The sequence below is a fragment of the Myotis lucifugus genome, unplaced genomic scaffold, assembly GCF_000147115.1.
Source record: "Myotis lucifugus unplaced genomic scaffold, Myoluc2.0 scaffold_97, whole genome shotgun sequence".
Classification (NCBI taxonomy): Eukaryota; Metazoa; Chordata; class Mammalia; order Chiroptera; family Vespertilionidae; genus Myotis; species Myotis lucifugus.
Genome location: NW_005871145.1, coordinates 1537353 through 1551935, shown reverse-complemented (window position 1 = coordinate 1551935; position 14583 = coordinate 1537353). Strand labels below are relative to the sequence as shown.

Genomic DNA, 14583 nt, shown 5'->3' with positions numbered 1-14583 from the left:
CTATTGTTATCCCATTGGCTGGCAGGAAGAAGCCAGCATGTTATAGCACACAAGGAGGGTTGCTTAGTGGAAGCCACAAGAACCTGGAAAGCAGTGCAAGCCAGAAGGCAGAGATAGGGAGGAGCCAATGGGATGAGAGTTTGCAGCCAGGATGGCAGATGCCAGGAGGACTGCAGCTATTCTGGGATGCAAGCCGTGGCTGCTTCATTTCCCTGGCCCTGGCCGTCTCCACTTACCCAGGGTAGGGGAGAGGCCCTCACCCTCTCTCCAGCTCCTTATTGATGTTGAGTCTGAGACCTGAGACTTCAGTGCCAAGCAGTCAGGCCAAAGGGAATCAGCTTCTTACAGAAAAGAATGATTAACTATCATCTCACATCATGATAAATGCTTAGTCATTGTCCTTATTAGAACTCTACAGTCACCCAATCTACTCGGAACTTATCTGGTCCAAATGTCCCATTTTCCTAGATAAAGAAACTGAGGCCCAAAGAGGGAATGCGACTTGCCTCAAGGTCCTACAGCAAATTTGATGGAGAGTTGAGCATTGCCTGATTTCTCAGTTCAGGACTCCTTCACCTGGGCTGCCTAAGATCAGGAGGTCATCCAATTCTCATTCTTGGGATTATCAATCTTCCACTTCATGGGGCCAGTCGAGCTTGACCTCCATGCCCCACATCCCTCCAAGGGCCATGCTATGGCTGCAGGTATGGATTCCTGTTACAACCCCTCTCCCATTACCTCATGTGCTGTACTGAGGGGCTACACAATGCAGGCTTGGGTCCGTCCCACTCTGTCTTCTGGATTCAGAGCCTGAGCCAAGCCCAAAGCATCCAGCCCCCTTTCCACTTTCTGTGCCACAGGCTCCTCCCAGGTAGAAACACCTTATCCCCAAATGTCTCTCCTGGAAATAGAGAGAAACAAAAGAATGAGTAAGAAAGAAATTCCTTCTTTTCTGCTCCTAACAGGACCCAACATTCTTTCCACTGGCCCCACTCTCTGTCTGGATGGACAATAAACAGTATTTCATGCAGCCCCATCAGGCCCTCCACATTGGGTCACAGGCCCTGAATTTAATAGATATACCAGAGTTAGGTATGGGACCTGGACACTTTACTTCACCTGCCTGTTTTCTCATCTGTAAAATGGGTGTATGATGGTGTCAACCTCAAAGAGTTGGGAGGTTTTAATGATGTCAAGGATTTGGCTCTGTACCTGGGATAGAGTCAGCCCTCCAGACTTCTTAGCGGTGGGATGATAGCAATGTTCCCACAACGTCGGTGGAGGTAGAATGTCACTGCAGCCACTACTACTTTCCCTGCTCCTCTCAGCCCATCTCAAGCCCCACTGCCCAGAAGCTTTCTCTGATTACTCTCATCTCTCCATCCATTTCCCTTCTCAGAACTTCAGTTCCTCAGCCAGCGCTGAGTTAAATTCCATATCTAATTATTCTGGATTGGTGGTAGTCTTGTTTCTTCATCTAAAACGTTAAACTTCTATCATGGAAGACCAATGCGTTTTCTTCCCCACACCCGTCCCACCCACCCACCCCAGCAGTGCAACACGCAGGACCCAGTCATGTAGAAGTTCTGGAAAAGTCAACAATTAGGTGAGTGAACAGATGACTGTTTGTTTTCATGGAAATAGAGTAGAGCAATCTGGATCTCTTTCATCTTTTGCTCCTCGATCTGTAAAACTTGAACATCCCAGGGCACATTCATGAGATCTTGGAGCCAGACCTACAAATCTGTCAAGTGAGGCAGCCCCAGCCTCTCTTGTTTATTACCCAAAGGAGGGAAGATTAACATCATATGTATAGAGCGCTCAATAGTTTATGAAATGCCCTTCGCAATTCACTGAGCAAGGAAGGAGCTTTTTCCATTTGCACAGAGGGACATCAAGGCTCAGAGGGCTTGGGAGACTAACCTACACTCACACAGCTGACAAGGAGCATGTGGGGAGTTGGGCCCCTGCTGCTGGCCCTAGGTCTTGTGCTTCACCCTCTCCACCAGAAGCTACCTGGGAGGCCACAGAATCACTGCTACCTGGCCACAGGTGGACTGGGAAATCCCTTCCCCTTAATTAAACTTCCAGTGGCTGCTGTGTTCAGTGTATGTTTCTCTAATGCCAATTCCACTAGAATATTCAAGGAAACCCAACCTAATTTGACAAGGCCATTCCTGTAACAGATGCCAGGGGCACTGTGGCTGCCCAAGCTCTCCCCGTCTCTGTGTTCCCAGGCCTGGAGCAGACCTGGCTGAGGGAAAGTTTGCCTGGGAAGGCACATCCCCTCACAGCCACTCACCAGAATGACGAGCCTCTGTTCCACTCTACAGATTCCACAGGCATGTTCTGCTTTAAGCCTGTTTGGTAACCAAGAGAATTATTATCCCCATTTAACAGAGAGAGAGAAGACTGAGGTTCATAAAGACAGAGTTGGCTTGAGTTTTGGAAGGAGAATAACCAAGTTGAAGTTCTTCCTGCCATTTACAAGTTATGGGAGTTTAGGCAAGTTACTGAATTTCTCTGCTCCTTAATTTTCCTATGTAAAAGATGGGGCTATCATACTAAGATTTCAAATTATTTCAGGGTTTTTAAAAGATGGAATATATAAAGTACTAAACATAAAGTAAGCATTTAATGAGTGACGATCATAAGTTAGTCTACCTACTAACTCTGTTATCTTCATAAATTATTTAATTGTAATTTTTTCAAGAAAAGAACTCCCCTCATGGGGATGCCATAAGAACTTGATAAGATAACTCCCATAAAGCACCTATGCTAGTGCCTGCACAAAGTAGATGCTCAATAAATGCTAGCTATGCATTGCCATCCCCAGGGGCAGAGCCAGAAAACAGCTTTGACCAAGTTCCTCTGGCTCTAATCCTGCAGCCCCTGGGTGAGGTTGAAAATTGTGAGGAAACGGAGAAATCATCAATGGTGGCCTCGCTGGCATGGGCAGGAATAAACCACTCCAGACATGCCAGTTTTTCTATACCTAAAACAAGGGACAGATGTTGCACCTTTATCCATGTGGATAGGTGAGGCAGAGCGAGAGGGCATAGGTCACAAAGGTGGTCATGACCTCATTGCAACTTCAGGGTATTTCCAGGCAAAACCTCGTTTGGGGAGACTTATTGGGCATCATCCTAGAAGTAGGTCTTATAGGGTCTGGGAAGAAAGTCTGCAGCCTTTCCCAGTCCCTGCCTCTCGTCTCTTTTTCCTTAGACACTGCTGCTCTCCTTTTCCAGGAAATCCAGGACAGGATTTGGGTTGCCTCCCACCATCCTCTTCCCAGAATTCTGGGAGAAGGCGACTCCCCTGCGTGTGACAGAGGGATGATTCAGAGTCGGATGCTGGTAATAAGCATTGCTCTGTGGTCTGGCCGTGGAGTCCAGGGCCCAGGAAGTGCATCTGGATAGCATCAGAATCACAAATGGAGGAGATCTTGGAAGGACTCAGCCCCAGCAGGCACCCACAAAGCAGGAATATGTAGGGAACCAGACAGGAGGAGGGGGTGATGCTCTTCAAAGTTAATGAGCTTGTATGAATGATATTTTTTTATATTTCTCTACATAGCTAGAGAAAAGAGAGAGGTAGGATACCAAGAAAGAGTCCAAGGAAATTTCTTAAGTAGAGCATTTTCTATAGGTGATGGCCAGAACAGTGCCATCAAGAGCTATATGAAATCAGTTGGAAACAACTGGATAATGTTATCAGTTGTTATTGCAGTGTGGTTTCTATAAGCCCATAACACACATCTTATTGCCCTCTCAATTCATATTCAGAGCACTCAGGAGAAATCATGTTTTTCTTATTGTTGCCTCTTGGTTCATTAAAACCCGTATTTCATAGAATGAAGCTAGTTATATCACCTGAGAGAGGCAACACTTACAAAAACACATCTGAATAAAACGACACCACAAACTGTAAACAATAAATTGCTTGTAAAAGCATAAAATATTATGGTGCGCATTGTATATGAAACATGGCTGTATCCTATTCCTAGGACAGGGTCTGGAATGTATAATAATATTTATTTTATCGATTTATAAGAGTTAGATTTATAGCATTTCCTCTTTTTTTTATCACCATTTACCCCCTCTGTATCCTCTTCCACCTCCACACACACACACACCCCACAATCACCACACTGTTGTCCATATCCATGAGTTCTCTCTCTTTTTTCTTTCTTTTTTGTTCAATCCCTCCACCCCTCAAACATCCTACCATCACCAGAGCTGTCTTGCCTGCTCTCATTTCTTAATATATTTTGCAAGATTTATTTCAAATCACTTATGTATAAAATCCATTTTTCCACTGAATTTCTTTCCTTTCTCTCTGATTTTGTAATCATTTTTGCTCAATGGAACCTTGTCGTCTTTCAATGTTGTTTATTTGACAAAAACTATGTTAGTGCTAATGACATTCTCCATGTCATCAACACACAGAAAGGTATCTTCTCGCCACAGCTGGGGCAAATGTGCTGTTCTGTTCTCTTCCTGGTTTGTATTTTGTGATTTGTTTTTTTCTCTGTTTAGTTCTTTGAACCATTTGGAATGTTTTCAATGTATAAAGATGAAGGATAGTTCTATGGTCTCAATACATTTCTTACACTAAAATTACTTTCGACATTGTGGTTTTGTTTCCCATTTTTCATTTTCTGTATTCTGCTGGTGAGAATCACTTTCTCAAAATCTAGTCTATCCCATGGGTCATTTTTCAAAGCACAAATGTTGAGTAATGCCATTGGTTTATTTTCAGTTTGCAATATATTTTTTAATCTTTTAGTTAGGGAACTCTACTACCATTACTTTCAAGCATTTCCTTCATCATCATCTTTATTAATATCATTTGTGCATCCTCTCCATTTTCCTCCCGGATGCTTTCACTACCAGTTGACCACATTCTGCTAACTACTTCATTAAATTATTATAATGTAGAAAGCAGAGTCATTATTTTATTTTTAAAGGTTTCCAGCAACTAGAGAGATCAGCTTTCCATTTCTTCCTGCATCTTCATCCTACTAAGGTTTCATAATTTTCCCTGAACAAACTTCTTATGTGGTAGATTAAATTAATTCTCATGTATTTAAAGGTTTTCCTGTCATTATTGCAACTAATTTACTATGTATGCCAAGAAATCATAATGATGAAAATGATTTTTCAATTCATCTGTAGTCTCTAACTGTTAGACTAATTTCAGTGTATTTTCCCAGTAGAGTAATTCTTGACATTTATGACTGAATGGTCACGGTTTCAATAACTTGCAAGAGACTCCAAAAGGCCATGATATGTTATTATTTAACATTTTGCTGGAACTCAAAATTGAATCACTCCCCCTGCAAGGTTACTGTGTAAGAGAAAGTCACATTGTTAAGGGGAGCAGCCAGCCACCCCGCATAAGGGTAATGCTGGGTATTATATATCTTCCATCCTTCCCTTGGAGAGCCTCCATGAACATTTACACATTAAAGCCTTGAGAAGTCTTGCAAAAAAATAAATTTGTTTCATTTTGCTTAATTCGATGTTTCTCAAACTTATTTGAGAACATTTTTCTCACAGCACACAGAATACCATGAGACACCAGTTTGAGAAACAATGGTTTGAGAAACAATCATTATAGAATAATTATGGATTAAAAGTTATCTAAAAGATTTCTGCCTTCACTTAACCTCACTTTTACGGAAGACTTATATGCAATGATAATGTTCTTGAGTTGGGGACCTCAGAAGTTTTTGAGACTTATCTTGCACAAGAATACATTCAAGTCATCTGCAAATGTGACATTTTTCTTTCTTTAGTTCCCATTTTTGTGCAATTGTTTTCCTTGCTGCATAACTATTTCAATTTTATACTTTGCCATTTTATTTTACTTGATTTATTCATTTAGCAAACAGTGCTTTATTAATAATCTAAAGCAACCTCATGAGCTCGATGCCATTATTATTATCCCAATTTTACAGGTCAAAAAACTGTAGTTTCCAAAGATGATCAGGCGTTCCTCCTAGATCTTATTTTTTAAGGAAACTGCCACATTTTCCTTTAGTCATATTATTTTTTCTAATTGTAAATATAAACTGTATATTATGCAAAGGAAGAAAATCTCCATTTTTTGTTTTTTAAGTGTCTTCAGTTAACATTAAATGTAGAAATATGCTATTACCTTTCTTAGCCTCTATTGAGATAATTATGTTTTCTACCATTTTTCATTTATTATTAAAAAGGTATCATGCTAGCTTTGCTTTCCTTGATTATACTGGATTACTTCTTCTAATGTGTTGCTGTGTTTTCTGCATAAAGATTAAGATTTTATTTCTAAGCTCATAAATGAGTTAACAGCCATCATCCCCTTCTTTAAGGTAGGGGGGCAATCATATTTACCTCAACCAATGCAATGTATAAGTATTAATTGAGTAGCTCCCCTGTTACTGTGTGTTAGACTCTTTAGAACATGAAAGATTCAATGAGCAGAATATGAGAGAGGACAGAATATGGGAAGGGAAGCAGACCTTCTGTGGCCATACAGGAAAAAGAGAAGTCAATGATCCTGAGAACTTTATAAAAGCCCAGATCTGTACAACTGAGCATTCACTTTCCGTTACTCCGATTTAGTTTCCCTCAAAGACCTAAGATATTACTTAAATAGAAGAGGCCCCAGATCAACTGAGTGAACACACAGGGCAAAAAAAAATCTAGCTAAGCACCAGCCATACAGTAAGTGCTCAATAAATAGTTATTTTTAAAATGACATGAGCCAGCTCTTTGACCAAACCAACTAGTCAAGTTGGTTATCAAAATGCAGGGCAGCTAGAGACTTGTTCAATGGGTCATTAAGACGAGAAGTGCTGCAAAGACTTCACCCTCATCTGACATCAGCCTGGGTGGGAGGGACTGGAAGCTTGGAGAGGTGGGAGCAGGTCAGCAGACAGTCCCGGGGGCCTGAAGAAAAAGAACAGGACCGCAAGGTGTCCTGGCAGCTCCCACTGCCCTACAGACAGAACTGAGTGTCTCTATAGCTCCAGGCATCTGGACCTGGCAGTTGACCCTTTGCCTCCCAAAAGCCCTCAGAGCTTGTGGCGTCAGGACTTAGTGACAATTAAGGAACCAAGAAAAGGTTTCCCCTCCTATAGTTGTACCTGACAAGCCCTGGGCCAGTCCAGTCACCTGCTACCTGGTGACCAAAATATATTCGAACTCAGGGAAGCAGATGTTATCTGTGGACTGAATAGCTATACCCCATCAAGTGAGCCAACTTGTCACATCCACTTCCCTTTTTTCTTTCCATCCTTATTCATGTCTTCATGGCCTCCCCCATTTTCTCCACCTGCCCTCCACCCCCCACTAAGTCCCATTCTCCATTCCAAGTCCTCTTTACTGTCCCTTGTGGATCTGAAGTCCCAAAACTCCCCCTCCTCTATCTCAGATTCCGCTGGGCCCTTTGCCCTCTCTCCCTGCCTGCTCCTCCCCGCTGCCCCTGTCCTGTTCTGTCAACCCGCCCCCCCCCCCAGCCCCTTGTCCCCCTTGCCCTAGGATCTGTGGGTGGCTGTGAATTCTACAACTGCTTCTTTCTGTCTCATCTTAGTGGGGTCCATAGACAGCGCTCCTGTTGCTCAGAGATGTGGAGGCAGTTGCTAAGAGACAGTGAAACGTCAGTACCTGGCCCTCGAGGAAAAAAAGGGGAGTGAAAAAGGAAGAGAGGAGGGGGAGAGAGGGAGGGAAAGGAAGGGAGGGAAAGACCTGACGGCAGCCACAAACCCCAGCAGCCTCAGCACCAAGCTGAGTTTCTGGAAGAAGCATTCGGATTCTGTGAACTTTCTTCTCAGCATCCTCCCTCGGATTCCCTTTTTGGGTAAAAGAAGGGGACCAGCTCGGGGACCACAGGACAGGAAACCACCGAGGATGCAGCCCCGGCAGCCAGGAGCCATGGAGGAGAGGCCGGGGGAGGGGACTAGCCGAGGAGGCAATCTGTTCTCCTGAAGCCGCAAGCAGGGATTCCAGCATGAGGGAGGGAGCCCCTGTCTGCCGCAGATTGATGGCTGTGTCCTTGGAACAGAGTAAGTGGGCTCCTGGGGGCCTGTGGGAGTGCAGGTGGAGACTTTGGGGCTCAGGAAAATGAGTCTGGATCAAGGGGAGCTGGGGTGACTTCCCAGTGGGTGAGATTGAGGCAGGAATCAGTGGGGAGAGAAGCAGTGTCAGAGGAGGGGATGTGGGGAGGACAAGTGAGGACAGCAGGTGGGCAGCGGAGAATCCAGGGGCTCGGAGGCTGGCCGCAGAGTGGATGGCAGGGTGAGCCACCCACCGAGGGTGGCATCGTGCTCTGTCCCTCTGCCTGGCCAAGTGTGGGTGTGGGCTCAAGCTGGGGGGCTAAGGGGAGAGTGGAGTGTTTGTGGGAAAGGATGCTGAGATTAGGGGTGTGCACTGGGGGTGAAAGATGGTGGGGACAGACTGGGAGGGGCAGAGTGCATGTTCAGAAGGATGCTGGAGAGAAAACTGGGGAGGCATGAGCGCAGGGCAGGGCAAATGTGCTGGAGTCACAGGAGTGGAACAACGTGTGTGTGTGTGTGTGTGTGTGTGTGTGTGTGTGTGTGTGTGTGTGTCAGAGAGAGAGAGACAGAGAAAGAGAGCTAAGAGGGCTGAAAGAGGTCTGCAATCGGCTGGAGTGTGTATGCCTTTTTTCTTTGAGAGTTGTGCAAGGGTGGGGTATTTGGTGCTGTGGAGGTGGGGCTATGAGCATGAGAAAATGCATCCAGCGCAGGACAGACACTTAGGAGGATAGCTGAAGGAAGGGGCCCGCAAGGTTAGTGAGTAACAACCGTGTGAGGTTGGGGTCTGAGCCCACCATGGCCTCACCTGAGACACAGACAGTATACAGAGAACTTTGAGTAGAGGGGGGAGGTGGGGGCACCGAGCCTAGGAGAGGGGCCACGGGGAGAAGAGGGCACCGTTCCTCTGCCTGAGTGCTTTCCTTGTTGCCAGAAGGAATTCTGCCTCCACCCGCTGAACACAGAGCCGCCTAAGGGAAGCACCAACTTGGGAAGTTGCCAGAGCTCCTAGCTGCCCACTCCTGCACCTTCAGGACACATGACTCTTTCCAGGCTCAGCAGTGCAAACAATGGGTGGCACTTGGGGTCTTCCCCTCCCCGGGGATTACCATAGACACTGAGGCCGAGGACTCGGGCTTTCGGGAGGCCCATGGAGATCCACTTCACTCCGGGCTCCCTGCCCAAAGCACCCACCCATGGACCCCCTTGGACTCGAGTCCACTGGGCCACCAATAGAATCCCCTCTGAGACCTTGAATGCTGGAGATCCCGACGCAGCTCTGGCATCCTGATCATCAATCCCAGACCTGGGGCAGGGCTGGGGACTTTTAGGTGTTCTGGGACCTTTAAAAGGCCCCTTTCGTGTCCTTTGCTCCCCCCCCCCCGCCCCACCTCTCAGACACAGCACAGAGAGGAAGCCCCCAGCAGTCATGGGTGCGAGGGACACAAAAGATCTGCAGGGACCCTTCCACGACCTGCTGGCAGCTGGTCCAGCCCCATCCTCGCCTCCTTCCTTTCTCAAGTTTTGATCATCTCTGCAGACCCTGGGGGACCTCAAACGGGTTGCTTGCCCCCTAGACTCCAGAGGGGACTTCCTGTGGCTCTCACCTAGGGAGCCCTCTGGCATTCAGAGGCTCCCAGGGAAGGCTTGAGTCATGACACCCCTGCTCAGAAGCCCCACCCTCCAGGGCTCTAGGCCCCGATGTCGCTGCCTTCCTGTGCCACTGACTCTTGATTCTATGGACACAGCCCCAGCCCCTGTGGGCTCCATTCAGCACTGCCGTTGCCAGCTGCCTAAGATGGGTGATACCTGGTCCCAGCTACCCTGGCCTGGGCCCCCCAACCCAGCCGTGTTCCTGGTCTCCCTCCTCTTAGCAGCTGGGGTGATGCACTCAGACGCGGGCACCAGCTGCCCCGTCCTTTGCACATGCCATAACCAGGTGGTGGATTGCAGCAGCCAACGGCTATTCTCCGTGCCCCCAGACCTGCCAATGGACATGCGCAACCTCAGCCTGGCCCACAACCGCATCGCCACTGTGCCGCCGGGCTACCTCACGTGCTACATGGAGCTCAGGGTGTTGGATTTACGCAACAACTCCTTGATCGAGCTGCCCCCAGGCCTCTTCCTCCATGCCAAGCGCTTGGCACACCTGGATCTGAGCTACAACAACCTCAGCCACGTGCCAGCCGACATGTTCCAGGAAGCCCATGGCCTGGTGCACATCGACCTGAGCCACAACCCGTGGTTGCGCAGGGTGCACCCGCAGGCCTTCCAGGGCCTGATGCAGCTCCGAGACCTGGACCTCAGCTATGGGGGTCTGGCCTTCCTCAGCCTCGAGGCTCTGGAAGGCTTGCCAGGGCTGGTGACCCTGCAGATCAGCGGCAACCCCTGGGTGTGCGGCTGCACCATGGAGCCCCTGCTGAAGTGGCTGCGAAACCGGATCCAGCGCTGTACCTCAGGTAAGGGAGGGGGCAGGACTGGGGGTCTGGGGAAAGGAGGGTTCTGGCCTCACTGAAAGGAAAGACTCCAAAGAAGAGAGGACTTAGAGATCTTGAGCCCCTACTGTGTGCCCTGATTTATGCTCGCGTCTCTGTACCCAGCTCTTTTGCTCCACAAGTGTTTGTAGAGTCCTTGCTTTGTAGAGTAGGTGCTGGAAATTCATTCATTAACATAACAGACACTGCCCTTGCCTCTGTGGCACTTATGACCTAATGAGGCAGACAGACAATAAACAAGAAGAGCTCATAATAGACAGTGTTTATTGAGCTTTCACCATGACCAAGAACTTGGCATGCATGGTCTCACTCTTAGCACCCCCGTTTTGCGGGTGAAGAAACTGAGGTTTAGAACCATGAAAAGAGTAGCCCAGAATCACTCAATAACAAACTGGCAGAGCCATGGATAAAGCTCATGTGTATTTGACTTCAAAGTCCTGTTCTACTCTTCAAGACTGCTTCTTAAGTGTTCTGAGTGCTGGCAGTCTCCCAGAGATAGAAATGGCTAACGCTATTTATTTTTGTACTTATGGCCGTGCTCTATTCCAAGCATATTGTATATTTTAGCTCATCTCATCCTCACCTTAATGAGCCATTCCCACTCTACAGAGGGTGAAACTGAGGCACAGAGAGGTTCAGTAACTTGCCTGAAGTTACAACTCTGCTAAGTGTTTGAAGTCAGAAATCAACCCTTGCAGTCTGGCTGCCTCTGGTTGTACCCCGAAGAGTCCATTCTAGGCTGGCAGGAGAGTCGGGGCATGAGTTCTGGCCTAAGTTCTGGGCCAAAGGGTCTCAGCAGAGTTCCACAAGATTTGAGCATGAGATGGAGAGTTGAGAGGAGAAACTAGGATGTGACGATTTAACCAGACAATTCCAACCAGGGGTGGATTGGGGACTGAAGGAGCCTGAATCATGAAGGTTTGGTGGGCCCTGGACTCACCTACTGGTGTCCAAACCTGGCCTGGAGGCAAGCAATATTCAGTCGTGGCTCCCGTCACCAGCTCTCCTGCTTGGCAGCATTCAGCTTTGGCATGAGCCCCACAGTAGAATAACAGAAATAGCTGAGGGCACTATCCCAGGGGATGTCCCAGAGCCTGGGCTCACAGTGTGTTCAGAAGTGATGAATGAGGTAGGAGGGAGAGGAGGACTGAGTGGGGAGTCTGGGACCAAAATAGCTTGGGGGAGCTGTGGGTCACGATTCCCAAGTTTCCACAGAGCTGTGGGAGGATGTTCTCTGGGACCAAAATAGCTGGGGACTGAGATAGGGCGATGGTAGAGGGGTTGGGGGGAGGCTGCTTGGAGCGATCCCCCACCTGTTCAACCTTTGGAGCTGCATCTGCTCCCCTCTCTCCTGTGCACTAGAAACAGAGGGGGCACTCTAGGCGCTAAGCTTCACCATACCTGGGCTCCTCCTTTTTTGGAATCTCTTAGATTCCTGCTACCCTTCAGAAAAAGCTCAAATTCCCAACGAGTGGGAGAGGGATCCAAGATCCCATCACCAAGGCCTCATGTCAGTACAGATGAAGGACTCAAGTTCCAGAAGGGAAAGTGACTGTCTGCAAACCAACAGTGAGAACACAAGTATACCACAGCTAGAAACCCATGTTCCCCGTTCCTCCACAGAACACACTTTGTACCACACCACACTCCAGGATACTTCCTCTTGGGGGTAAAGAACTTACCAGTGTAGGTAGGATTAGGCAATCCTCTGCCCTCTGTCTTTTTTGGTTTCTTCTCCTTTTTTCATGGGACTCTAAATACTATCCACAACTTTTAGACAAATCCCAACACAGAGAAACATAAGGGTGCCTTTGGGATATAACTTAACTTCAAGACTGGTCCTTTGACTTGCCAGAGTTTTGTCAGCCCCAGAATTTCATCCTGCACTCCTGCAGGGCTCAGCCACATGCCCTTGGAGCCTCCTCTGGTTGGTCCACACCAATTACCCTCACTGTCTCCACACTCCTTAGCTTTGTATTGTCTCACCAAACCCAGGCACACGGTAGACTTTGGAGTTCAGCATCTTCCAGTTCCAAAAGAAGAGCCTCTTGATGGTCAACTCCAGATACAGCCTTGTCCTGGGCAGGGTCTAGAGTACTTTGTATACAGCCTACAGGGACCCACCTCAACCTGAGGTTGGGGACAGATTGAATTCTTTTTCTGAACCTGGCTCCCCATTTCAAAGGATAATGATGCTCATCCATTTCCCCAAAGGGTCAATCCAAAACCATGATTTTATTTTTTGGCCCCAAAATCTACAGAATGAGTAAAAAGCATTTTGCACCATATAATTTAGAAAAATCCTTCACATCTTCACAATGACTCTCCTAGACAATAGGTTAGACTATCTCCTTTTTATGTGTCCCCTTTCTTCATGAAAGCCAGAAAGGAAAAAAAAACTTGTCCAAGATGAGAACTTAATTAATTTGAACAAAGGAATGGCAAACTGCTACCTACTCCTAAGGCAGAACACAATGGAACCATTGACAGTCATCAGGCATTTGTACATGTGACCCTGGAGGGATTTGTACATGTGACTCTGGACAATCAGTGATGGAGAGAATGGTAAACCAATGAAGGAGAACCCCCCTCTGACCTGTCCAAAAAGACCAAAATAGGGTAATAATAAAAGTACACATTACACAATACTTACTATATACCAACAACATACCATTTACATGTTAACTCATAGACTCCTCATAACAACCCTATGAGGTAGATACTACTATTATCCTCATTTTACAGATGAAGAAGCCAAGACACAGAGGGGCTAAATGGCTTATCCTCAATCACACAACTTGGGAGAGATAGAGAGGGGATTTGAACCCAGGCCAATGGCTCCAGAGCCCACACTCTTAACCCTACACTTTGTGTACCTGGAAAAGCCACACAGGGTAGTAGAAAGACCCAATGCTTCAGAGTTGGACAGAATCATTTATTCACATACTCATTTAACAAAGATTCGCTGAGCACTTACATGGACAGGACATGGTTCTGACGCTAACGATACTATGGGAAATGCTTATATTCAAAGTAGAGGAGATAGATAATAAACAAGGTGTCAGACAGTGTTAAACACTATCAAGAAAAATTAGGCAGAGTAGCTAAGACAGGAAATGCCTAGAAAAGACGACCTAGGGGATACTCTTTTACAGAGTATCATAAGGGAAGTCCAATAAGGTGATATTTGAGCAAAGTCTCAAAGGACATGAGGAATTGAGCTCTGCAGAGATGCAGAAGAGAACCATAATCACCAGGGGACAAATGCAAAGGCACCCCCTCCCTACCCAAGAGGGGACAAGCTCGGGTGTGGAATAATGACCAGGAAGTTTGAGTGGATGAAACAGAGTAAGCAAAGAGTAGAGTGGAAGCAATGGGGAGAAGTCTTTGCAGCCCCTGATGAAGACCTTGGCTTTCAGTCTGTGTGAAGATAAGAAGCAGAGAGTGACATGACAGGACTTCAGGTTTGAATGGATCACTCAGCCACTGTGATGCAATGGTTTAAGGGAAGAAGCCCAGAGATCAGTTGGAAGGCTTATATAAGAGACAATGGTAGCCCACAAAAGCCCCAGTTCTATTATTAATAGTGGCTATTGGACTTCAGACAAGTTACTAAGTTCTCCTAACAGTGATCGCCACTTCTATAAAAATGGGTATAAAAATATTTGCCTTGAGGGCTGTTGAGGGGACTAAAGAAGGTAAGTAAAAATTTTGGTACAAAAGAAACTAAACTGCTCTTGGGTAGGGTGGGTGCTCTCCATTCCATTCTGTCTCCCCAGGCCTTTCACCCTCCCTGGGTTCTGTGTTGCAGATTCTCAGCTGGCTGAGTGCCGGGGCCCCCCTGAAGTTGAGGGTGCCCCACTCTTCTCCCTCACTGAAGAGAGCTTCAAGGCTTGTCACCTGACCTTGACCCTGGATGATTATCTCTTCATTGCATTCGTGGGCTTCGTAGTATCCATCGCATCTGTGGCCACCAATTTCCTCCTGGGCATCACAGCCAACTGCTGCCACCGTTGGAGCAAAGCCAGTGAAGAGGAAGAGATTTGA

The 14583-nt window shown here is 47.0% G+C and overlaps 1 protein-coding gene across 1 annotated transcript; it reads left to right on the top strand.

Annotated features, from left to right (window-relative positions):
• The first annotated feature begins 9695 nt into the window (after positions 1–9695).
• On the top strand, positions 9696–14583 carry LRRC55 (leucine rich repeat containing 55). The gene is made up of 2 exons (XM_023756520.1): positions 9696–10500; positions 14348–14583. Exons 1-2 carry the CDS (start codon positions 9696–9698, stop codon positions 14581–14583), a joined length of 1041 nt encoding a protein of 346 aa, XP_023612288.1.

What these genes read in the sequence shown, in the direction of transcription:
- LRRC55 (XM_023756520.1), top strand. Translation starts at nt 9,696, where the DNA reads ATGACACCCCTGCTCAGAAGCCCCACCCTCCAGGGCTCTAGGCCCCGA. An exon ending in GATCCAGCGCTGTACCTCAG is followed by an intron (nt 10,501 to 14,347) that starts GTAAGGGAGGGG and finishes TCTGTGTTGCAG; the next exon opens with ATTCTCAGCTGGCTGAGTGC.